The 25695-nt window shown below is 37.9% G+C and overlaps 1 protein-coding gene across 3 annotated transcripts in view; it reads right to left on the minus strand.

Moving 5' to 3' along the window:
* Window positions 1-25695, minus strand: part of rap1gds1 (RAP1, GTP-GDP dissociation stimulator 1) — a 47119-nt gene that overhangs the window by 15725 nt on the left and 5699 nt on the right. For 2 of the 3 annotated variants that reach the window (XM_051721185.1, XM_051720372.1), the window contains exons 4-9: window positions 23792-23917; window positions 15737-15883; window positions 8344-8472; window positions 8093-8218; window positions 2008-2151; window positions 737-868 (exon numbers count right to left, since the gene is read on the minus strand). In XM_051721185.1, the coding sequence (XP_051577145.1) occupies window positions 737-868; window positions 2008-2151; window positions 8093-8218; window positions 8344-8472; window positions 15737-15883; window positions 23792-23917 (804 nt within the window). The remainder of the gene's footprint in view (window positions 1-736; window positions 869-2007; window positions 2152-8092; window positions 8219-8343; window positions 8473-15736; window positions 15884-23791; window positions 23918-25695) is intronic. The other variant, XM_051721937.1, reaches the window with a different exon arrangement.

The following is a 25695-nucleotide window of genomic DNA, read 5'->3' on the forward strand; positions in this document are numbered from 1 at the left end:
GTCTTAATTTGGTAAGAGTCTGAAGGCACATTCTTTTTTTTTTCTGCATACACTCTTTGTGTAGGTAGGGTGTGTGTGGTATGTATAAACATTTAACTGCTGTAGAGCTGATGCCAGCAAACAGAGCTCATTGACATGCAGCAGTTAACTATAGGCACTAGCGTTACTTGAGGGAATCCAGATCCTTTTATTTATGTATTTCCAAAAAACTGACAGAGTAGCGCTAATGAAACAGAATGTAACAGTTCAGAATAACACAATACAGCACTTTGCTACAATGAAAATGTACTGCTCAGTTCTAATGTGCATGGTAATAAGTAACATATACATACTTACAAACAGGTATGTGGAAAACAACATATTTTCAAATTCGACTTGTCAGAGTGTTGTCTGAACGACTAATCGGTCCTAAGAAAGCCCTGTTATAATTAGGCTGGTTTTGGGTTCTCCTGACCCTGGTTGGACGCGTTTCTTTGGGGGCTTTACATAAAACTCATTATTGAGTTCAAAGACACAGATGCATTTTTAAAAAGGACCATTTTAAACTTGACACCGTCTTAAACGGCGAGATGCTCACAAAAAATTGCGAGACGTGACGCACCGTCTGAATGTATATGGATGTATCTGCGTGCTTTAAAGGTGCATTTCAAACCCATTCCTACTGACCAACATGTCTGGTGGTGACGGGCTCTGAGTTCACCAATGTTAAATAATTGGTGCAGGACTGACGTCTTACCATTGCGGGCAAAGTTAGCGATGGCAAGTGCTCCTGCTAGCTGGAGCTGGTGGTTGTTGGATGGCACCCATGATAGAACCCTCTGAAACACACTGCCTTTGCCCCCTTCAAACAGCTTCTGCATCGACTCATCTACAGGAAAACAAATTACACGTGACTGTACCACTGTACCACAAACTCATATATACTGTACTGCAGGGAAAGGGATAGTTCACCCAAAAAAAACACAAAAAAAAAACACTAATGACTTCTTTTCTTTTACAGAACACAAAAGTATATGTTAGGAAGATTGCAAGCCTCAGTCAATCTACACTCAATGTATGGACAAAAGATGCAGTGAAAGTGAATGGCGACTGAGGCTAATATTCAACCAAACATCTAACCCAGCTTGTGCAAGTAACATAATAGCACTGCCTGCATCTAAACCAGTTAAGACGATCTTGGAGTTTAAGCTGGTCCAAAATGGTCTAAACTAAGTTTCAGCATAAAATGCAGAAAACCGACACAAAATACTGTGTACTATTGGAAACAATAGTAATACAGAAGGTGAACCAAAAAGGTTCCAAGAGGCTTCCTTCACTTTCAAATGAAGAGCTGAAAGAGAGTGTAAATCACAAACTGGGCCTGTCTCATGTTTGTATTAAGGAAATATAATTAATTATAATTACCCAATTATAATAGTTCACTCCAAAAAAAAAATAAACTGTCATCAATTACTCTCACTTATGTCACTCCAAACTTTCTTGTTCAGTGGAACACAAATAAAAAAAACACAAAAAATATCCTGGCCACGCGTTTCCATTTACTGACTGTGAATGGGCATCAATAAGCCATTTTTGTAGTCCATAGAAGTCCATTTCAGAGCTTTGCGGAGGGAATAATGACTGTTCCTCACACAAAGTTATTGTATGGTTTCAGAAGGCTTATGAAGCACACAAGTCATATGAACCACTTTTAGGATCCTGTGTTGTTTTGTCATTTTGGAGCTTGAGAGCCTCAGTCCCCATTCACTTTTATTACATGGAAAAGAGCGAATGAAGAAAGACAAAAGGTTTAGAACGATGAGTAATTGGATGACAGAATGTTTATTTTTGGGTGAACTGTTCCTTTAACAAGAATAGCACTTTCAATAATTAAAGAGTATCAAGTAATAGCTTACCACTGTGTCAGGTCCTGTTTGCTTTATTCACTTAGGGGAAATTACATAGTAACCTTAATTCAAAGGAATATCTAAAAAAAAAAAAAAAAAAAAAGATCTACTTGACTTGTACCTCCTAGCAGTAGAAGCACCATGAGATCTGATGCTGTCTTGAGTTGAGCCACGTCCTCCTCCCTGTCACTGTCCACTGTCTGAGCCACCACCTCCAGCAGACACTCCACCAGACCTGCTTCCACCAGCTGAAGCTTGATAACATCTGAAAGAGAGATAAAGAGAGAGAGAACAATTTATTCACATCTGAAACATTTCAGTAGTATTTTACACCTTTACTGACACCATCATGCATTACAGGCATTTTAAAACCATGTTTAAATTCTAATGGTTAAAACCCTAGTTGGAATCGAGACTAAAGCCTCCAAGAACCCGTTTACACCTGGTATTAAGATGCGTTTCAGGTGATCCAATCACAAGTCGTCAGCATTAAATACATATGTAAATGGGGTGCAAAATGTTTTGTGATTGGATCACAAAAATCACATACGAAGGTAGTCAAAAATGCATGTGACTACATCGCATTTGAGATGTAAACGATAATCCGTCCTGATGCATCCCGCTCAGCAGTGAAGCACCACCTCTCCTCTGAAACAAGAGTTTAAACTGCCGGTTACGAGCACCTTTAAAAGGAAATAACCATCCAAATAGAAAATTAAAAAAACAAAAACAAATACAACTCCATACACAAGTTCTTCACAAAACTTTTTCAGTGTGTCTGAGAGGTCAACATGCAGGGACATGGATGAGAAGCACACACATCTGAGGCTCAGGTACTCCACTAAAATAACAGAGAATTCTGCTCAAAATGCGCTTGTGCTTAGATTAAATTTCAACTGCATCTGAGAGAAACAGGACACTGTTTTTTCTGCGCTTTCTTTGTCTTTTCTGACTTTTTGCAGATTATTATCATGCAATAGCACATTGACATAGTGATTGATGTTTGTCATGAAATGAGAGTCCCTCCCCTCGAAATCTAATCACAAGTGGTCATAGGAGACACATTCAAGCGACCAGGTGTTAATAACGGTCTCACTTGACCACATGTGATAGGATCACCCAAGACGTATCCCAATACCAGGTGTAAACGGGGTCCAAGATTCAGATCAATACCACATGCCTTAAGACCCAAACCACTATCAGACCCCCTAAAATCCAGCACAAGAACAATAACAGACAATCTAAGACCCAGACCAATAACAGACCCCCTATTATCCAGACCAATAACAGACCCCCTATTACCCAGACCAATAACAGATCCCCCATTACCAAGACCAATAACAGATCCCCTATTACCAAGACCAATAACAGATCCTTTAAGTCCAGTCCAAAAGTAATAACAGACCCTAAGACCCTGACCAACAACAAACCCCCTAAGACCCAGACAAATACTAGATCCACTAAGACTCAGGCCAAGACCAATAACAGACCCTCAAAGATCCAGACTAATACCAGACCTCCTAAGACCTATACCAACACCAATAACAGACCCCTAAGAATCAGACTAATAACAAAGCCCCCAAGATCCAGGCCACGACCAATAACAGACCCAATAAGATCCCGACCCAGACCAATAAATGACCCCTTAAGAACCTGAAAAATTACAGATGTCCCCCAAGACCCAGACTAAGACCAATAACAGACCCTATAAGATCCACACCAAGACCGATTACAGGCTCCCTAACACCAGCCAATACAAGACCCCTTAAGACACAGAACAAGACCAATAACAGACCCCCTAAGACCCAGACCAATAACAGCCCACTTAAGACCCTCTCCAATAACATATCCTTTAAGACCCAAAACAAGACCAGTAACAGACCCCTAAGACCCAAGTCAAGGCCAATAACAGGCCCCAAAAGACCCCGACCTAAAACAGGGAATGTTTTCTAAGATTAAATGTCATGTAAACTTCTGACTTCAAATGTATATATAAGGTTATGGCCAAAAATATTGGTACCCTTGGTAGATATGCGCAAAGAAGGCTGTGAAAAATATGTCTTCATTGTTTATCCTTTTGATTTTTAATTCAAAATATATTCACAAAAATTTAAGTTTTAATTGAAGTAAACTAATTGCCAACAAGTTTTTCAACCATGCTCAAACTTGGAAATTGATTATTTTTCATTTTTGGATGGATTATGGATTAAACCTGCATTTTCAGCACTGGATTTTTTCCCTTTTTTGTTGTATAGACATGTGTTGGAAATAGCAAGACCCAACTCGATAGAGTGGCGTGTTGGTTTTAAAATGCCACTGCAGCTGGCTTTGCCAAATAACAGAAGTGTTAGTTCCACTTTGTTCCAAAATTCCAATCAATTCCAAAATCTTTTGATATCCTTGTCTATGGATGATCATTTTTTCAATGGTTTTAGTTCATTTTTGGGAACATAGTGTAAAATAAGTGCTCATTTGATTTCAGAAATTTAGTATGTCTCATCTGTCACAATTTTATTGTATATTGCATCAGCATATTATCGCCCACCAGCCACCGTGCTCTCTAGATATCGCAATGGCCAAAAAACAAAAATAACTAGTCGACCACTATCTGAGACCATAAACAGGGTCCAGATACAGTTCAAAGCCATGTTTATGTGGTTCTGTGAGGTCTCAAGGAAGACCAAGTCTACAAGGTGACGACTCTAACTCTGGAGACACTTCATTGCACGTTTTCACCTTTGAATACATTAAAGACTGAATTACATAATCATATGACCCAAAAAAATAAAACCAGACACAGTGATGTAATTAATATAACACCATGACAGATATTCCAAAATAAAACCAAATAGCAGTTCTTATAATTGCAAAAACGGCCGATTGACCAACCCAAATCACCAAATTTGATGATTCATCGAATAGGAGCTAGTGAGACAATAACCCCGGTTGGAAAATCTAGCTCAGATGGATTTCTGAGGTCAGACTCTCCACAGACATATGGTTGTCTCACTATGGTTTTGGATGGTTATGAAACCCCTGCAGTGTTCAAGTATTGCACAGTGCACCCCATATATCTCACACACACACATACATACACTTGCTCTTCCAAAGGTCCACGTGACTCATGCAGCTTCGCCTGTAGTGCTGTGTAGTGGCTGTAAGTAGGCCGTTGTCTTGGAGACTGGCAGTATGGGATAGCGGCGCTGTGCACAGAATGCTAACAACCAAAGTGCTGCTTTCACACACAGTCTCAATGCATTCAGCTCTCCATCTCACATGCTTGCTTTCTCATTACCTCTCTCTCCCTCTCTTCCTTCATGAAAACAGACATTCTAACTATTCAGATATTTTCATCAGCTTATAAATTCCATTACAAGATATAGCCTACTTCTTTTTAATTTTCATGCACTGCAAATATGAATGTTAAATATAGGACAAACTCTTTTGGATTTATGCTTAAAATTAGGCAACAAAATATGCCAATGGAACAAGATACACTTAAATTCTGTCCTAACATCTTATGCAATTTTGCTTCTAATATACATTTATCTTGTTCCAAGGATGATAAAGAGACTTTTACTCTACTCTAAAGTTTAATATACAGTTGTGCTCAAAAGTTTGCATACCCTGGCGGAAATTGTGAAATTTTGGCATTGATTTTGAAAACATGACTGATCATGCAAAAAAAAAAACAAAAAAAACTGTCTTTTATTCAAGGATAGTGATCATATGAAGCCATTTATTATCACATAGTTGTTTGGCTCCTTTTTAAATCATAATGGTAACAGAAATCACCCAAATGGCCCTGATCAAAAGTTTACACACCCTTGAATGTTTGGCCTTGTTACAGACACACAAGGTTACACACACAGGTTTAAATGGCAATTAAAGATTAATTTGGCTTTTTAAATTGCAATTAGTGTCTGTGTATAAATAGTCAATGAGTTTGTTAGCTCTCACGTGGATGCACTGAGCAGGATAGATACTGAGCCATGGGGAGCAGAAAAGAACTGTCAAAAGACCTGCGTAACAAGGTAATGGAACTTTATAAAGATGGAAAAGGATATAAAAAGATATCCAAAGCCTTGAAAATGCCAGTCAGTACTGTTTGATCACTTATTAAGAAGTGGAAAATTCAGGGATCTCTTGACACCAAGCCAAGGTCAGGTAGACCAAGAAAGATTTCAGCCACAACTGCCAGAAGAATTGTTCAGGATACAAAGAAAAACCCACAGGTAACCTCAGGAGAAATACAGGCTGCTCTGGAAAAAGACAGTGTGGTTGTTTCAAGGAGCACTGTGCTCTTGTGTACCTTCATTGCAGCCGAAATTTTTTTTGTAGCATTCCACAGATCTGTGCCTCGACACAATCCTGTCTCTGAGCTGTGCAGGCTGTTCCTTTGACCTCATGGCTTGGTTTTTGCACTAATATGCATTTTCAGCTTATATAGACAGGTGTGTGCACTTTCCAAATCATGTCCAATCAATTGAATTTGCCACAGGTGGACTCCAATCAAAGTGTAGAAACATCTTAAAGATGATCCAGAGAAATGGGATGCACCTGAGCTAAATTTCAAGTGTCATAGTCTTCTAGGGTCTTTATACTTATGCCAATGTGATATTTCAGTTTTTTCTTTTTAATAAATTTGCAAAGTTATCAAAAATCTGGTCATTATGGGGTATGGAGTGTAGATTGCATAAGGCTGCAACATAACAAAATGTGAAAAAAATTGTGGGGTCTGAATACTTTCTGAATGCACTGTGTATGTGTGTGTGTGTGTGTGTGTGTGTGTGTGTGTGTGTATATACACATATATATACACACACACACACACACACACACACACACACAGTATATATAGTGGGACAATCTGTTTGTCTAGCCGATGGCAGATGGGGGGACCGTTCAGAAAACCAGTCACTATTTTTGCAATTCCATTTGGTAACCCTAATGGCACAGAAATTACATACTTCACCTTTAAAAAACAAACAACACATTACATATTTACACTTTGCCATCCCAGTGTACATTTGCTCACACAGCTCTTTCTTTCAAGCACACATTTCAATGTCTTCAAAAAGAACAGCTGACCGTGGCTGGCAGATTCAATGAGCAGTCCAGACCACAGCTGCTAGCAGACACACAGACTCCTATTTTGAGGAAAAGATGGTGGCGACAATGGCAGAGGAGACAAGTGATAACACTTATTATCCAAACAGAGAAGAAGCCATGAAATCTCATGCATCTGCTTAATTGTAACCTTCTCTCTCGCAAGTCAACCGAAAGCAATAGCCAGAGTCTTGGGAAACGCATTTCTCAAACATCAAACAAGCCAGGTTTTGCAAAGAATGTCAATCTCTATAGCCTGGCTGGTTTGGATATTCCAGCTTACAATGAAATAAAATGCACTGGAGACTTTTACATTTAAAATTTGAACAAATCAATACAACTCTACGGGCTCATACTGAATTGCAAAGCTTAAAGAGCCAAAACGCTGTCGAAAACACATGCATTCATTTCAAAAAGTTTCTCGTTTCCAACCACAACAGGTGGCATAGTCCAGCTTTCTATAATAATCCAGCATGTTCACAGCTGAGAGAAAAAAAAAGCCTTTGAGACTGATGAAAAATGCAGCCCAAGTCACACAGTCACTGGGTCAGTGGGTCTGCAGCTGGCAGAGTGCCAGCATCCATATCCATTTTCAAGTTTGATCAATGGCTAAAGCCCCACAACTCATGTTGAAATCAGCAAAAGCAGCATCACCATTCCTTAACTGGAAAGCCTGCGCTAGCTTTGCATTCCATGTAGATAAGGACCAGAAATGCTGTGCATGAAAACTACTGGTTCCCCTTCAAGGTGCAAAGACAAAAGATGTGTCAAAGACATTTCAGTATCAAAATAATAAATCTCAGTGATTGTTATCCAACAATTGACATTAATGATTTGGAAAACGATCAACAATTTTTGAGACACTACACTGGTTCAATTGTTTTTAGTCATTGTTAAGGTAACACTTTATAATAACTTTCATTAAAATAACATTAACAAACTCTCAAGCTCTCTTGAATACATGCTTTTAATCGGTCAATTTAAATGATTTAAACTCAAATCAATTTATTGCTAAATAAACCTCTGGTTGACACAAGATCACCTTTGCGTTGTGTTGCATGTTACCATTACATAATGTTCATCAAAGAGATTCTTACCATTCTCAGCAAGTGGTGCCAACACCTCAAAGATCATCTCTTTCTTCTCATGTTCAACCTGCTTACGGAACAGTCTAACAAGCTCCTCTGCAATATTCGTAGAGGCAAACTGCTCTTTACTCGATTCTGTTTGAAGACAGGTCAAAAGTGATGCATCACAGTGGGAATACGTTGTTGAACAACGCGAGATATGAGATGGTATCTCACTGTAAGAGTTATTGCTTGATTCAATGGCCATACAGGTAACTCACCCAGCTCTGCCAGGTTCCCAAAGGCAATGAGGCACATCTCTGTGAGCGCTGTGTTCTGAGAGTGAACGCCTAGCAATTTCACCAGTATTGGAATCACACCCATGCTGATCAACTGTGCCTGCAATGAATCTAGAGAAGAAAAATACAAAACATGAGATTTTAAATTCTATTTTTTTGGATCAAACACAGAGACAAACTTTATACATCTTGAGACAACAGTGATAATACAATGGGCTAAGTGTGTCTTATATCTTAAACAGTTGTGTTTCATGATTATGTCCATTTAAGATGAGCCAATTTATCAGCTGAAAAAGAAATACAGGCTATACATAAAATGCATCCACATTATAAATTGCTCTAAGATTTCATTTTTGCAAAAGGGCCTTGCTGAGACTAGCATAGAAACCATGGGCTTGACTTAAAAAAAACAATGTGATCAATCACTACGTCAAGACAGCTAAACTGCTTAGCTATCGTACAGTACATAGAGTACATGGCTCTTTTTAATTCAAAAACTGATCCTAATCAATATCTTTGTCTTGTTTTAGTAAAGAAAATACTTACACATCCTTAAGGGGTTAGTTCACCCCAAAATGAAAATTCTCTCATCATTTACTCACCCGTATGCCATTCTAGATGTGTAGGACTTTCTTTCTTCTGCAGAACACAAACGAAGATTTGTTTAAAAGAATATTTCAGCTATATTGATCCTCACAATGCAAGTGAATGGTGACCAGAACTTTGAAGGTCCAAAAAGGACATAAAGGCAGCATAACAGTAATCCATTCGACTCCAGTGGTTAAATCCATGTCTTCTGAAGCTATATGATAGGTGTGGCTGAGAAACAAATAGATATTTAGGTCCTTTTTTACTGAAAATCTACACACTACACATTGTGGATTGATATCCACAACTATCATATCATTGCAGAAGACATGGATTAAACCACTGGAGTCGTACGGATTACTTTTATGCTGCCTTTATATGCTATTTGGAGCTTCTAAATTCAGGCAACCATTCACTTGCATTGTATGGACCTACAGAGCTGAAATATTCTTCTAAAAATCTTAATTTGTGTTCAGAAGAAAATAGAAAGTCATATACATCTGGGATGGCATGAGGGTGAGTAAATTCACTATTCCTTTAAAACAAAATCAATGTACTTGAGAAACTGCATAAGACTTGCTTTAGGAGAAATGTATCTTGCATCTTTAATGTGTATTTTGTCTTGTTCCAGTGGCAGATTTTTTTTTTTTTTTTTGCACTTTTAGGCATAAACCTGACTACCTTTTTTATAATTTTTAATTTTGTCCAACAGCCATTTTTCCAGTTTTGGTTAAAGAAAGCTTTTTAAGTAAGTGGTCACTTACAAACTAGACATTTCAGTTTACTACAAGCCAAAATAGCCTTTTTCCACCATCAGGTCAAATGGTTTTGAGCACGCTGAGGAACGGTTCCAGTAGCATTTCCACTTCGATTACAAACCATTACAGACCCGGAATTCTCAGGATAGTTAGCTAACCTACTCATGATAGAGAACCGTTCTGGTGGAACGGCTTTAATGACATGGTGACTCATGACTGGTCACTTGCCAAGTCAGTAAATTTAAATCATGATTTCGCAACAACACAGTGGTAAAAGAAACCAGAACCGTGCAAACAAGCCTGGATTGGTTCGGAACAGCACAGTTCCACAACAAAAACCGTTCGGCCTGATGGTGGAAAAGTGCTACTTGTTTCCCATCTTGGATGCAAAATGTATTTTTAACCAAAGGTTCAGTGACTCTGCAAGAGACACCATCTGGTGCCACCAATTTGTTGGAAAGCAGATGTTCATCCGTAAATTTGACAAAGCAGAGATGAACTGCAGTGGAGACAACAGAGAACGGTGTTAAGACAACAACCCAGAGAGAGACAAAGAGCAGCGGAAGAACAGGAGAAGAAAATCATGAAAATGGCATGTGCAAGAGATGGTATTGGAACTTAAGCAAGAGACACCATAAAAGTGGAGACAATCTTTTATTAAGAGATTTTCCCATGTTTTTGCTACTGATTGTAGGTGCACCAAGATGCAACAAAATCATGGGGCAGCAGTAGCTCAGTGGTTAAGGCTCTGGGTTCCTGATCAGAAGGTCAGGGGTTCAAGCCCCAGCACCACCAAGATGCCACTGTTGGGCCCTTGAGCAAGGCCCTTGACCCTATCTGCTCCAGGGGCGCTGTATCGTGGCTGACCCTGCACTCTGACCCCAGCCTAGCTGGGATATGTGAAAAAAAGAAGAATTTCACTGTATATGTGCAAATGTATAATGTGATAAATAAAGAAAATTATTATTATTATTATATTATAATTATAATGAACACAACCAACAGAATAAAATACTTCTTCCCAGGTATAGAATTGCCTGGCATATGTTTGATCAACCTCGAAAGCTTTGCTGGTCTGAGCAAGAGGCGTTTTAGTGATGTATCAATTGAGAAAACACAATCTAACAAGCCTTGGCAGAACTGGACCGTATCCAGATATCAATGAGGAACTCTTGCCAGTTGTTATCAGAGCTAACGCCCAAACTATGTCAATGTCAATCAAGTACCTGCAAATCTCATTTCATGGATAATGATATAAACTTTTTCAAAATATGTTTTCTGAAAGAAATAGGAAACATTTGCATCACGTACCAATCCCATGTAAGACTTAAATGCTTAGATGCATTACAGCCCAATGGAAGAGCCATAGCTTTTACTTATAGTGCTTTTTCTGTTGCACCAGCTCTTTTCTGCAGGCAGTTGCGATGCATGAAATATTAATGAGGGCTCATCCATTTACAAGTTTGATTATACAGAATAATTGTAAATCCTTCGGCCACTGCATTCCGTTTACTGTGGAGACTGTTTCTTATATTCTTCAAAATACATGCAAACAATGCATAAAATACATGCAATAAAATGTATAGATCCAATCCTGGATGCTGACTGGTCAATACAGCATTCCAACTGTACGGTCAGCTGTACTGCCAGCAGCTTTATCACCCTGCAGCTTTCACCTTGTTACCCACTGAAGCTAAGCAGGGTTGAGCCTGGCTAGTACCTGGAGTCCTCCTGTGGAAAAAAAAAAAACTATAGTTGCTGCTGGAAGAGGTGTTAGTGACTGCGGTTACATGGACACCCAAACAGCGTTCCCGTTTGCATGCACTGTATAAGAGGCGTACTCTTTACTCCTGTATGCATGTGGCTCGTTCAGTAAGCAGCTTTCTCCACAGCAACGTAATTTTCCCGTGGCGCTTGTGTAAATAACACACATGGTATCCGAGGAAGACTTCACTATTTTACTCTCTGTTGATTCACTTTATTTCCAGATATTCCAGAGTTGTTGCTGTGTTTGTTTGTTTCCTTCACTGACTATTGCGACCTGCAGCTGAATTGCGATGCATTATTGGGGGTTTCACTCTTACATAAAACTCTGGGATCCCCCCAATGAACAAGCGCATATGGGAAGGTTAGGGACAGTCGATATTTGTGTGTATAAATGGGTATGGTTTATACTAGTGTATGTGATTTTCCCACTGTACTACCAGACATGTTGAATTCTTTCCACTGTGTTGTTAGGCTCCATCCTATGATGTTTGTTATTCCGGTCTGTTCCACCCACGTGCACTCTTCAAAACACCCATCAGAATGCCGCTTATGTGTTTACATGAGCACATTAAGCCATGTTCTCCAAGAGAAACCTAGGTGTGTTAAACCGCTTTCTCTTAATCCCTTAAATGGCGTTAGGAAATCAGCGTTCTTGTTTACATGACGTTTCAGAACACCACTTTCTGCTAAAACACTGGAATAAACTGTTTTCTTAAGTGCACGTAAATGTGGTCAGTGCCTTTTTACAGTACAGTGTCCCCATTACTATACTGGGGTGTTAAGACCCACACAGACCGCTGGGTGAGCACCCCTTGCGGCCTCACTGACCATATTTGTATATAATATATCCAAATATTTCATCATTAACAATATTCATCCATATTTTCATCCTCACTTTAATGCTTATTTTTTACTAGATAATCAAAAGTTATAAACTGAAGCAAGGGTATGCGACTGTACTGAAACGGCTCCTGTCAGCACATACATCGTGTCTCCAACTTCATATCTTGTGAAAATTAATAAACCATATTCCTCATTGAACTTTGGATTATATATATATATATATATATATGTATGTATATATATATATATATCCAAACCCTTCACCTGGTGAACATATAGGCCATTAAAAGCCTAATTTGGTTAATACTTAAATATAGAACATTATAATGTAGCCAAGTCTCTATCATTTCAAAATAAGAGTCCCCAGTGTGTGACATGAGGTTTCAGACTTCATAGTTATAAGTCACACGTTATACACAAATTTTCATTTTATTCTGATCAATATTGGGATTTTGGTTGAACAATATACTACATCTGGTATTTTATTTATATTGGACTTTTGTACCCTCTATGTCTGTGCCTGTCATAGTAAGAAAAAACTAAGATTTGTTTTTATTTTAAACATTCTCTACGTCAATTAAAAAAACTATCAGCTGATTCATCGGTTATTGGTATTTTCCACCAACTTAGTTATCGGTATCAGCAAAATCAACTATCAGCCAACCTCTATTTGGGATGTTACATTTCAGGGAATTTGAGTGAAAAATAATATTCCATAAACAGCATAAAACAAACCTACAAGAGTAGGCTAAAAATACCAAAGTGTAAGTTCTCATCAAAAATGCAAATTAGAGATGCAGTCAGTCAGCAAGTATCTTGCCAATGTGAGAAAAAAAAAAAAAAAACCTACAGTGATTAGCTTCTGTGAGATAGGTAATTAATGTTGGCTTAGTAAAGATAAAGACAGCTAAAAATGATTTTAAGTCAGAACAGAAATGCTTAGCATGAAAAAAGCATGGTCAGTTACATGACAACAAATCTGAGAGAAAGAGAAAGAATCAGACTGCGATATATAAAACAGGTTGAGATTGATATTAAGCAACAAAAAGTGGCTTGTTAGCTGTTGTCATCCATTTATTTTCACCACGCAACAGAAAACGAAATCTCCAACCCTAAATTTAGTTGGTTTGCACTAGTCTCTGGATGCGAGCTGTAACAGATAGAAGAGAAAAAAGCAATAACCACATTTCAAGCTTTGCCGGCAAACAGGGATGAAGGAATCAGGGCTTGGCCTTTCCATCAGTTATTCAAGGACATCAAGTCACAAAGATGTAAATACACTGTCTGCATTCCCTAAAATATTAAATAATGCACAGCAGTGCTACATAACACAAGGCTAGAACCTTACGTAACATTCCAGGCTTGCTTTTTAAGACTTATAAGGACGCTGGGAAATGTAAAGTATGTTTATGTCTCAGTTCTGCATTATTATTCATAGCTGAGGGTATAATATGCAAGTTGTGTTGCTAATTGTCTCATACAATTTTGCATCTCAGTAAACACAAACAGAATAAATTAGTAATATTATGAAGATGAAGTGTGTCATTTTTATTTCAATGTTAAAATCCCAGTTAAATGTTCAGACACAAATCAAAATAAACCATTTGTAGGTTAATTTCCCCAAAACACTGCTCTGTTTGCATAAGCAGTCAAATTTTTCAACCTCTGGCACAGCAAATGGTGTGAGTTTGGGAAGGGACTACATGTAATAAGCTTTAAAAGGAATAGTTAATAAATAAAAATTCCCTCTTCATTTACTCACCCTCAGGCCATCCCAGGCTATCTTTCTTTTGCAGAGCACAAAGATTTTTAAAAGAATATCTTAGCTCTGTAGGTCCATACAATGCAAGTGAATGGTGGACAGAACTTTGAAGCTCCAAAAGCACATGAGGGCAGCATAAAAGTAATCCATACAACTCCAGTGGTTTAATCCATGTGTTCAGAAGTGATATGATAGGTGTGGGTGAGAAACAGATCAATATTTAAGTCCTTTTTAATTATAAATCTCCACTTTCACTTTCTTCTTTTGTTTTTTGCCAATTCACATTTTTCATGGACCACCTACTGGTCGGGGCTGGACAAAGTTGGAGATTTATAGTAAAAAAGGACTTAAATATTAATCGGTTTCTCACCCACACTTCTCATATCACTTCAGAAGACATGGATTAAACCACTGGAGTCGTATGGATTACTTTTATGCTGCCCTTATGTGCTTTTTGGAGCTTCAAAGTTCAGGCAACCATTCACTTGCATCGTATGGACCTACAGAGCTGAGATATTCTTCTAAAAATCTTTATTTGTGTTCAGCAGAAGAAAGAAAGTCATACACATCTGGGATTGCATGAAGGTGAGTAAATTATGAGAAGATTTTAATTTTTGGGTGAACTATTTCTTTAAGCAGGGAATTGATTAATTCAGAATAATGGGAGGGTTGTAATATTGTCGTGTTGTGTACAATTTATTTAAAAAATGTATAACAGTTTATCTTTGTCGTGCTCCTAAGTGAGCAAAGTGAGCAATAAAATCAGCTTGCTTTGGATGTGTAGCCTACATAAAGAATATGGCGTGAATTTCTATTCATCAACATTAATAATCGGATAACAATTTAAATATCAAATAATTGTTAAAAAAAATTCTATATCAAATAATCGTCATAATTGTGCAACTTTGTATATTAAGCTGTGATAAAGTAAAAAAATAAAATCAAATACACACATCACCTTTAAAGCTGAAGTGTGTAACTTTTTCCGTGCAGAGGCTCAAAAAATTCCTCTGTTTAATTTGAGGGACCCGTCCATACAGACACAATACCATTGACTCAACAAATGGTGTGAGTTGGGGGCGGGACCATCTGTTTGTTCGATCAACAAACAGACGGTGGGCATATTTAGAAAGCTGTTTGAAAAGAAACATTTATTTATTGCAACTCCATTCAGTGGCGCTAGTGGCACAGAAATGACACACATCAGCTTATCAGGGATAGTGAAGAATAAAGGCAGGAAAGGCTTAAGAGCACGACTTTACAATGATTACACTACCAAGAAAGCTAGCTGATGAATATCATCAAGAATAAAGCAGCACATGGCCATATAGCAAACCCATCATGGCAAGTCAATGAACGACATTAGATTGAGAATATTGAAGAGAAGTTAAACACCACGTAGGCCTTCTTAGAGTGGTCCCCTACAGGTATTACCATTAATGTTCATCTATAAAGTAGTATAGGCTCACAAAAAAGAAAAACAATTGTACATATAGAAATTCAATGTCTCTTTGTTGATAACAAGAGATAAAATTGCAAACTGCCTTATTCATTTAGATTTGATCAATGCTTTGATAATTTAGTGAACATCTCAGACTTTTCCAATAAGGGACCATTCAAAAACATTGCCTTCTTGGTTTGGGGGATTGGTCATTACCATTATCATTGCTATAGTTCATCAGCATGCCACAAAAGACAGTCAAGAGCTTCCCGGTGTTGGGGTCAGTGCTTTCGGCCAGAGCTTTAATGTGCTCGGCAACTATCAGAGCACCACCCGCTGCGTCAACTGCACTTCTGCCCTCATCTGCAAAACAAAGAGGTCACATAAAAACAGAAATAATAAAAAAAGTAACAAATGGCATAAGGAAACAACAACTTGGAACAGAATGGCACAAAAGGGGGTGTTAAAGAGATCGTTCACCCAAAAATGAAAAGTTTGTCATCAGTCACTCTCTCATTCTGTTCCAATCCCGTGTGACTTTTTCTTCAATGGAGAAAAGGAGATGTTAGGCAGAATGAAAGCCCCAGTCACCATTTACTTTCATTTATTACATCTTGTGTGAATGGTGGCTGAGGCTGTCATTCTCCCAAACATCTCCTTTTCTTTATTTTTGGATGAACTATCTCTTTAACAAAAGGACAAGTTGGAATATCAACGAATGTATCCGTAAGGAATGTAATGTGACAAACTGATCATGTTATTTGGAGAACACAAACTGAAGCAACATAAGAGCAAAGGAAATCAAAAACTTCCCATTTGGAATGCTACTGCAGAATTTGTTTACATCTGTTGGTGGTTTGACAGCTATCAAGATGAAATGAGGAGCAGATGAATCTGAAGGCAAACTGAACCAAGAGACCAGAAGTGCAGTAGAAGCCAAGCACAGTCCAGACTGCATCAACCTCATTAAAAGGGGAATTGTTAAAAAGATGTCCTTATGGACATGGAAGTCCAGTAGAGTACATTGACACTCTAGGACAAAGTATACTTCGGTTGTCCGCGTTGCAGATCGCACAGTATGCTTGACACAAATTGCGCCATCAGCACAGCCCAGATTTTCTCGACACATGGACATTCCTCGTCTGCGTGCATCGTTGGCGCATCCACATGCTGTTGATTGTAATAAAAGAGTATCACAAAGCAGTTGTAGTAGGGGGGCCTGGGTAGCTCAGTGGTAAAATACGCTGGCTACCACCCCTGGAGTTCACTAGCTCGAATCCCAGGGCATGCTGAGTGACTCCAGCCAGGTCTCCTAAGCAACCAAATTGGCCTGGTTGCTAGGGAGGGTAGAGTCACATGGGGTAACCTCCTCGTGATCGCTATAATGTGGTTTGTTCTCGGTGGGGCGCATGGTGAGTAGAGCGCAGATGCCACGGTGGATGGCGTGAAGCCTCCACACGCGCTATGTCTCCGTGGTAACGCGCTCCACCAAGCCACGTGATGCGCGGGTTGATGGTCTCAGACGCGGAGGCAACTGGGTTTCATCCTCCGCCACCCGGATTGAGGCGAATCACTACGCAACCACAAGGTCGCGTAGGTAAAGCAGTCGACCCAACGATCCAAGTTGGAACGCACAAAGAAAGAAGTATACGTAGGCCTTTACCGAACTGGGTTTGACTGGGTGTTCTGTAACAGTCAATAGCTTTGGATCTAGTGGATTATGAGAAAATAACAAGGTGACAATATAAAGCTTTGATGTCTGGCTCACTTCCATCCTGTTCTCCACTGGTAGCAAATAACAAGCAGTTCTACCTGACAGCACAGCAGTTACATGACATGATAGTAACCCAACATCAATGATCTTAAGTGTAACTGTTATAAAGCAGCTTGACAAATGTTGAAGAGACACACATTTAAAGGGTTTAAATGCAAGTCTCAATGGCAAAACTTTCGACACATATGTAAAAGCTTCGACTCGTAGCCACAATCTCATGATATGAAAAACACCAAAGGAGCACCAGGCATCCTCAAAACCATACCATAAAAAAAAAACTGCGAAGCTAATCAGATACACTGTAAAATCATCAACAACAGGTTTGTGTATTAAAACTTGCTAATCAGTACATTAAGTGGGAACATTTTCATTTGACACTTAAACGCTAAACTCTGAACACTGAAAATCTGACTACATACAAATATTAAAACATTTTATATTATCATATTGTTATATTTTTATACAGTGTACAATATATTACATTATATTATATACAGAATATTACATCTATTTATGGTTGGTTTATGTATGTCATTAAGAAAACACAATAAGTAAAGCAGCAAAAAGATTCAATGGGATAATGCATAATTATACGATTTTATTTAATTATTTTAAAATTACATAAAATTTGTTTACCAGGTTATTATGTTTCTACGCGCAGGTCAAAGCCGGCATATTTTAGTATGCCTTTTATGCAGCCTCTTCTAACCCGATCTCATGAAAAGTCGTACTTAATTTACGAGTTGGCTATTTCGTATGGTCTCGCACGATGTTGTTCGCATAAACTCGTAGGACGCAAAAGGCATTAAGGACATACTTATTAATATTATGCCCTTACACAAACCCCTTATCTAAACTTAACCAATCAGTAGAGTGTGTAAACATGATAGGAAGCTGTTGTGTGTGACAGAAGCAAGTAATTGTCACATATTAGATGGAAATGATGTCCAGCGACGTCATTGGCTGTACTAAAAGTCATAAGAATTCAAACGAGTGCAGTCGCACGATATCATACGAATTAGCCAAATTTAGAAAAGTCGTACAAATCCTGACGATTTCGCCGTGATACAGGCCCACTTGGAAAAGATTTGCACCTATGCACTGCTGCTGAACTTGAGATGCATTAATGATTCATGGAGAATCATTTTTTTATTGCATTGTGACTCCCTGTATTGAAATCTGAAATAAATTTTTAGGTACCTAAAGGTTTCCATCCCTATTTGTTTTATTCCTCCTATCTTAAAAGGACAAATACAAATTGGCTCATCTTACCCTGCTCTCTTATGTGCTACTTTCTACTAAATCAATGCACATCTGCATAAACGTTCATTACTCTTGTCCAACTAATAACATTACACAAATCACAGTGCGTTTGGCTCAGGATTTGATTACATTACTTTGAAAATGATTAATTATTAATTTTTCAAGCATTTGCAATTCCCTATAAACAGTATCTTAACACAATTTTTAGACATATACTTTACAGTCAAAAACAACTGCCTAACTTGAAAAACTAATTCTATCTTTCCGTTCTCTCTATTTTAGTGTATAGTTACATTTTCCAGCAAGATGACAGTATTTGTGTGTCAGATATGAGTCAGCTCCGTTGATATGAACAATGTTTCAGGTCTGTTTACACTGGCGCAGCCCACGCAAAGTCTAGGACAACTTCCCACTACCACACAAACAGAGCTGACAAAAGAAAGTAAGAAAGAAAGTAAAACAGAGATTGCTTTAAGAGTATGGCTCTATGGTTGCTGTGCTGCTTTAAACGGAACAAGACAATTTAATATAACAGAATTCAGTGAGTAAAGACACCTGCATACATAGTAACAAATTCCTGAATCAACTTATTTGTTAGGGATGCTGTCCAGTGGGGGAAAAAAAGAAAAAAATACCACTTGGGTTTGTGAGTCAATTTCGGTGAAATGCAGGATTGTGATGACATGTGTCATCTCTGTGAAAGGGTCAGTCCCAGCTGCGAACAAGTTCAGCTGCCCTGTCAGTCAGCTTCATCATAAAGCCCATCTGTGTGCATTTGCCAGAGACATGTTTGGCTCTTTAAATCCAGGATAATTAGTCTTTTTGTTAATAGCCACACAAATAATCTAATCATACTGCATATTTGGAAATTTAACAGTAGATTATTTATTGTTGAAGTGCTAGTAACTCATATTTATTTCTAATTAGAGAATTTGCAATACCAAATAGTTTCAGTCCTTGATTCTTAAAGGGTTAGTTCACCTAAAAATGAAGATTCTCTCATCATTTACTCGCCCTCATGCCATCCCAGATGTGTATGACTTTCTTTCATCTGATGAACACAAAGATTTTTAGAAACAAATATCTCAGCTCTGTGGGTCTATACAATGCAAGTGAATGGGTGCCAACATTTTGAAGCTCCAAAATCCACATAAGGACAACATAAAAGTACTCCAGATGACTCTGGTGTTTAAATCCATATCTTCTGAAATGATATGATAGGTGAGAGTGAGAAGCAAATCAATATTTAAGTCCTTTTTCCTTCACTCTCTCTTTTTGGTGATTCGCATTCTTTGTGCATATCGTCCCCTACTGGGCAGAGAGTAGAATTTATGATTAAAAAATGGCTTAAATATTGATTTGTTTCTCACCCACTCCTATAATATCATGTCTTAACACATGGATTTAACCACTGGAGTCATATGGATTACTTTTATGATGCCTTTATGTGGATTTTGGTCCTTCAAAATTTTGGCACCCATTCACTTGCGTTGTATGGACCTACAGAGCTGAAATATACTTCTATAAATCTTAATTTGTGTTCTGCAGAAGAAAGAAAGTCATACACATCTGGGATGGCATGAGGGTGAGTAAATGATGTCATGACTGAAGGGGTTGCAGGCAGTCTGCTGTGCGTTACGCCTAATAACATACTTTTGCTGAGACTATATTCACAATATAGCACAGCATCTCGTACCTTTTTGCTTAAATATATCCTTGATTTATTTAAGTGTGGATACTGTGTATTACGTGTATACTGGGCTTGTCACTACATGATTCCAATGTTGGTGGAACTGCAAAGCAAAATTACACTACCCATTTCACTTGGTGTCCTGACAATAAAGTGATGTGATTGATTGATTTGGAGTCAATAACGGTATGTGAGTTTTAGCCCTATCAGTGCCTTATCCGTGGACTTTCAGAGCCAGGAGGAAAATCGCTGCATCTTCATCTTCCTTTTATCAGTCAAAAGCACTTCACTCAGCTGAGATCCTGGAAGCGGCCAAGATCTACAGCCACACAGACACTTCCGGGGGAGTGTCTATACGTTAACATTAGTTTATTTTATTAACGTATAGAGCGTTAACGTAATCTATATGTTAACATTAGTTAACGCGCTATACGTTAACATTAGTTTATTTTATTAACTATTTATTTTATTATTTATCAATCTTGGCATTTATTAATCTTGGCTTATGTTAATTTACAGTATACATATGTATAAATATGCTATTGTTCATTGTTAGGTCATGTTAGTTAGTTCACAATGCATTAACTACTGTAAACTTATACCATTTTTAAGGTTAAATATTTTTGTGTAGCAATTAACTTTGACCAAGATTAATCAATGCTGTAAAAGTATTGTTCATTGAATAACAAGAAATCAATTAACAGATGCATCAAACGATTCTATACTGATCAACAAAAATTCATCATTTTAAGTTATTAAAGGACTAGTTCACCTTCATTTACTCACCCTCATGCCAAGTATGACTTTCTTCTGCAGAACACAAACAAAGCTTTTAAGACGAATACCTCAGCTCTGTAGGTCCATTCAATGCAAGTGAATGGTAACCAGAACTTTGAAGCCAGGGCCTGAAATTCGGGATTGCGAGTATTGCGCACAAATTTAATCATTCCAGCATGTTCCACGTTCATAACGGAAGGAATTCATGCAAACTTTTATTCACTTTAACGTAGCTGAGAATTGGTAAACAAATCCATGCAGATGAACAAATCAAATCAATAATCTTGTCTTCGTATCAAACTGTAATTCCAGAATCTACGCAAAAAAATCAGCTTTACCACATCCCTCTCTCTCTCTTGCAGCTTTCAGTAGCTCATTGAACGCTTGTTGAGTTTAGTGGGAGTGCACGCGGTGAGGAAGCACATATTTACTGAACTCAAGATGTTACAGATCTAACCTGTTATTTCGACATGCGAATGCCGCTGTACCACGCCTTTGTAAGCGAGCGATGCGATAAAACTATCGCTCCTGTTTATAATCAACAAAGCTATCAATATTGCAAGCACGTGTTGTTGGAGCGATGTAGTTTTCTGCGTTTCATATCATAGCGATCCCTCACAATACATCACCTTTGACAAAAAATGGCTGAAACAGCAAAGTCGCTTTGTGTAAAATGCTACCAGAACTACTCAGCTACAGGGTGAAGAAAAATGTTTAAACACCTGTTACATCTACAGGTGGAACAAGAGTTCCACATACAGGTATTTTCTCTGCCATGTGAATCAGTCATTTTAAATAAGTATGCAAAAATATACATAAATAATAACAATAATATTATAATATTAATAATATACATTAAATGAAAATATACAGTGTTATCTTCCTTTATTACATAATATAGCAAGGTTCTCTGAAACATTTTCAATGCATTTTGTTAACAATAAAAGGCCATTTTTCATTTAACTGGTAAATATTGACTTGTACTCTCAGGCCCTGATGTGCAAACGTGCAAACTTGATAGCATGCGCAAAAAAGATCCGAGCTGATCTGCTAGCATAGTCTTCTAAGGATTGCGTCTTTCAGTTCGCAATTATTGCGATCAAAGTGATTTATAAATCCTGAATGTCATTTCAGAAATGGAAACTGTGTGAGCAAATTAATACGGATGAAAGGCAGGTATTGATATGATTCGCGCTGTGCATCATGCTGTCACTGTGGCAAAAAATAAACCCATTGATGACACAATGTGAGATTAAATTATTTCTCGTGAAAAAATTGTTTTATTCAGTTATTATAGAGTCGATATCATAACTGATAGCATACTTAGATTAAAAAGCCTACTTACAATTTGTGCCCAAATTATGTCATAAATGTAATTTATGTTTTTAACTAGCAAAATATTGCGAAATATTTTAAATCGGTTTTGGGAATTAAATATTTTATACTTAAATACTGCAAAATATTTTGAACCCTAAACCCTAACACTGGTTCTTTCCCATGAAGCCTTAGTCAGTGTCTCTCTCTCGAGCGCAACTTTAACATGGTCACGATATTTGCGGTTTGAAATTCAGATTTGGTTTTAGTATAGATCAGTGGTGCGATGGCTTAACATAATACATCATGTACATAATATTTTATTTTCTCCTTTGTGAATTATGAGTTAAAGAGAAGTGTCAGCTTCCCGGTTATTCTCATCAACTACTCTTACACTTGCTACACAGCTGGGATTTAATGATGATTTTGTATAATCCTATAAATAATTTATTAATAAATGCCGTATTATAATGAATAAACATAAAATAGTCTTATTTACTGATAGCCATGCTGGGTTTGTGTTCAACAGAAGAAAGAAAGTCATACACATCTGGGATGTCATGAGGGTGAGTAAATGATGAGAGAATTTTTATTTTTGGGTGAACTATCCCTTTAATTCTAGATAACGAAAAACATATACAGGACAAAACATTACAGATGTAGCCATGCGGTGTGCAAAGCTGCAAAAACGGCACGGAGCACGCATCTGCCGCGCCATTTATACCAAAAAGTAAAGGGTGTACTGACAATGTGCAAACACATATGTGAGAACCTTCAGATAAGTTTAACCACCAAGGACAAAAACCTTAAACATGATGTTTAAAACATCATGAGAACAAGAAAACAACCAACCTACGTTCTCTGCCAATCGCAGGATACAATTTATCACAAAACTTGGTCACTCTCATGCCATAGAAAAAAAGATGTGTGTGTTTCTTGACAATATCTAAAGTTGCTCTGATGCAGCAATTATTTTACACAAAACAAAAGCCACAGAGTAACTTCAACGTATATCAAACGTATTTTAATACAGCTTTTATACAGAAACTTTAGACAAAATTCGGCAACGAGCCACGTGAACTTGGAACATGAAACCACGATAGCGGCAAGTTAACATAAAGGCACCGTTTCAATTCACTGTTAGTTAATCATTTAGTATATGGTGCCATTGCACCAACACAGGTTGCAGCTAAAGAGTTGTTCAAGCACCTTTATATCCATATAAGAAACAAACGTGTAAAATGGGAGCTGAAAGAATTTTGCTGAGCTTTTAAAAACCAGCCTGTATCTCAGCTATCAATAGAAAAAGCTGTAATGCCTGCCTCATGTCACTCGTTGAGACAACTGTACCCACAGTTCACCAACATACAGCTTCACCCAAGAGATTCTAAAATATCTTCTTGTAGATGGACCAGGGTGTGGAATGGCTGAGGGAGTGATAATTGGCACTTACGGCTGTCGTAGCAGATGTTGCCTAGGGCTCGTCCTGTCTGCAGCAGTATCTCCTGGTCTTTACAGTTAAGCAGCTGAACCAGTGGAGGAATGAGTCCTGCTTCTACACATGGGCTCCTCATGAATTCTGCAAAGAATCACCATGAATGTCATCAATAAGCATTACAGAAGCAATACTTAAAGGGACAGTTCACACAAAAATGAAAATTGATTTCATCGTTTACACACCCTCATGTTGCTTCTTACCAGCATGACTTACTTTCTTCCGTTGAACACAATGTTAGCTTCAATCACTATTCACCTTTATTATATAGAAATAAGATGCAATGAAAGTGAATGGTGACTGAGGCGAACATCCTACCTAGTATCTCCTTTTGTGTTACATGGAGGAAAGTCATATGGGTTTGGAACAGCACCATGCTGAGTAAATGACATAAATCTTCATTTTTGGGTGATATATTGCTTTAATATTTTTAAAGCTAGCCTTTAATCCTTTTCTTTTGTACAATAAACACTGTTGTTGTTACTACAGTTTAGTTCCACTATGCCTACTGGTTAAATGCACTTTATACATGTTCATAATAACACAATAAGAAGAACCATGGTGGGGCCTGGGAAGCTCAGCGAGTATTGACGCTGACTACCACCCCTGGAGTCGCGTGTTCGAATCCAGGGCGTGCTGAGTGACTCCAGCCAGGCCTCCCAAGCAACCAAAATGGCCCGGTTGCTAGGGAGGGTAGAGTCACATGGGGTAACCTCCTCATGGTCACGATTAGTGGTTCTCGCTCTCAATGGGGCGCGTGGTAAGTTGTGCGTGGATCGCGGAGAATAGCATGAGCCTCCACATGCTGCGAGTCTCCACATTGTCATGCACAGCGAGCCACCTGATAAGATGTGCAGACTGACGATCTCAAAAGTGGAGGCAACTGAGACTTGTCCTCTGCCAACCGGATTGAGGTCAGTAACCGCGCCACCATGAGGACCTAGTAAGTAGTGGGAATTGGGCATGCCAAATTGGGGAGAAAAGGGCATAAAGTTAAAAAAAAAAAAAAAAAAAAAGAACCACCACCATGGTAATACCATCCCTAGTATCCCAAGTTACTTTAAAAATACTATGGCATTATGGTGGTATACATAAAAAAAAAAAAAATGCATTAGGTATCATGAACTAACAATAAACAACATTTATTTTTTATTTTTTTCAACATTTATTACTCTTGGTTAATGTTAATTTATAAACAGAGTATTATCAGAGTAATAACAGAGGATCATTGTTAGTTCATGTTATTTCATAATAGATTAACTAGTGTTCACATATACGAACTTTTGTAAATATGTATTAGCATACAGTAAAACAATAGCCAGGATTTCTAGATTAGGTCAAAGTACTGTTCATTGTTAGTTCATGTTAATTAATACATGGATCGCTAATGGAATTTTAATCATAAATTGGAATGAACAATCGTAAATATCATAATGAAGTCAACTAAGAAACATCTTACTGGACAAATTACAAATTTGGGAAAAAAAGAAAAGAAAAAAAGAATTTCTGTTTATCCAGTAACTGATCCCATTAAGGTATTTAGGACTGACTCCAGATTATGACAGAAATTCCATTTGAAATCCATAAGTATTCTTTGAGGATGTTCTAAATAGAGATGGTTTTGAGGGCATGGTACCACAGTAATAGGGAAGAGCAGGGCACAAACTAACACTCTTTGGTTTTCTTACATTTGTGTACATGTATTTGGGGTTTAAATTATAAGTCTGGAACAAATATGTGGTCTTGTTTCATGATTTCAGCGTACACGTTTCTGATCATGTACCACTGTAATATTACTGTACCATAGTATATGCATGCAGTAATCATTAACCATGGTATATATCAAAGTACCATGCCATCTG

This window comes from Myxocyprinus asiaticus, chromosome 1, assembly GCF_019703515.2.
Source record: "Myxocyprinus asiaticus isolate MX2 ecotype Aquarium Trade chromosome 1, UBuf_Myxa_2, whole genome shotgun sequence".
Taxonomy (NCBI): Eukaryota; Metazoa; Chordata; class Actinopteri; order Cypriniformes; family Catostomidae; genus Myxocyprinus; species Myxocyprinus asiaticus.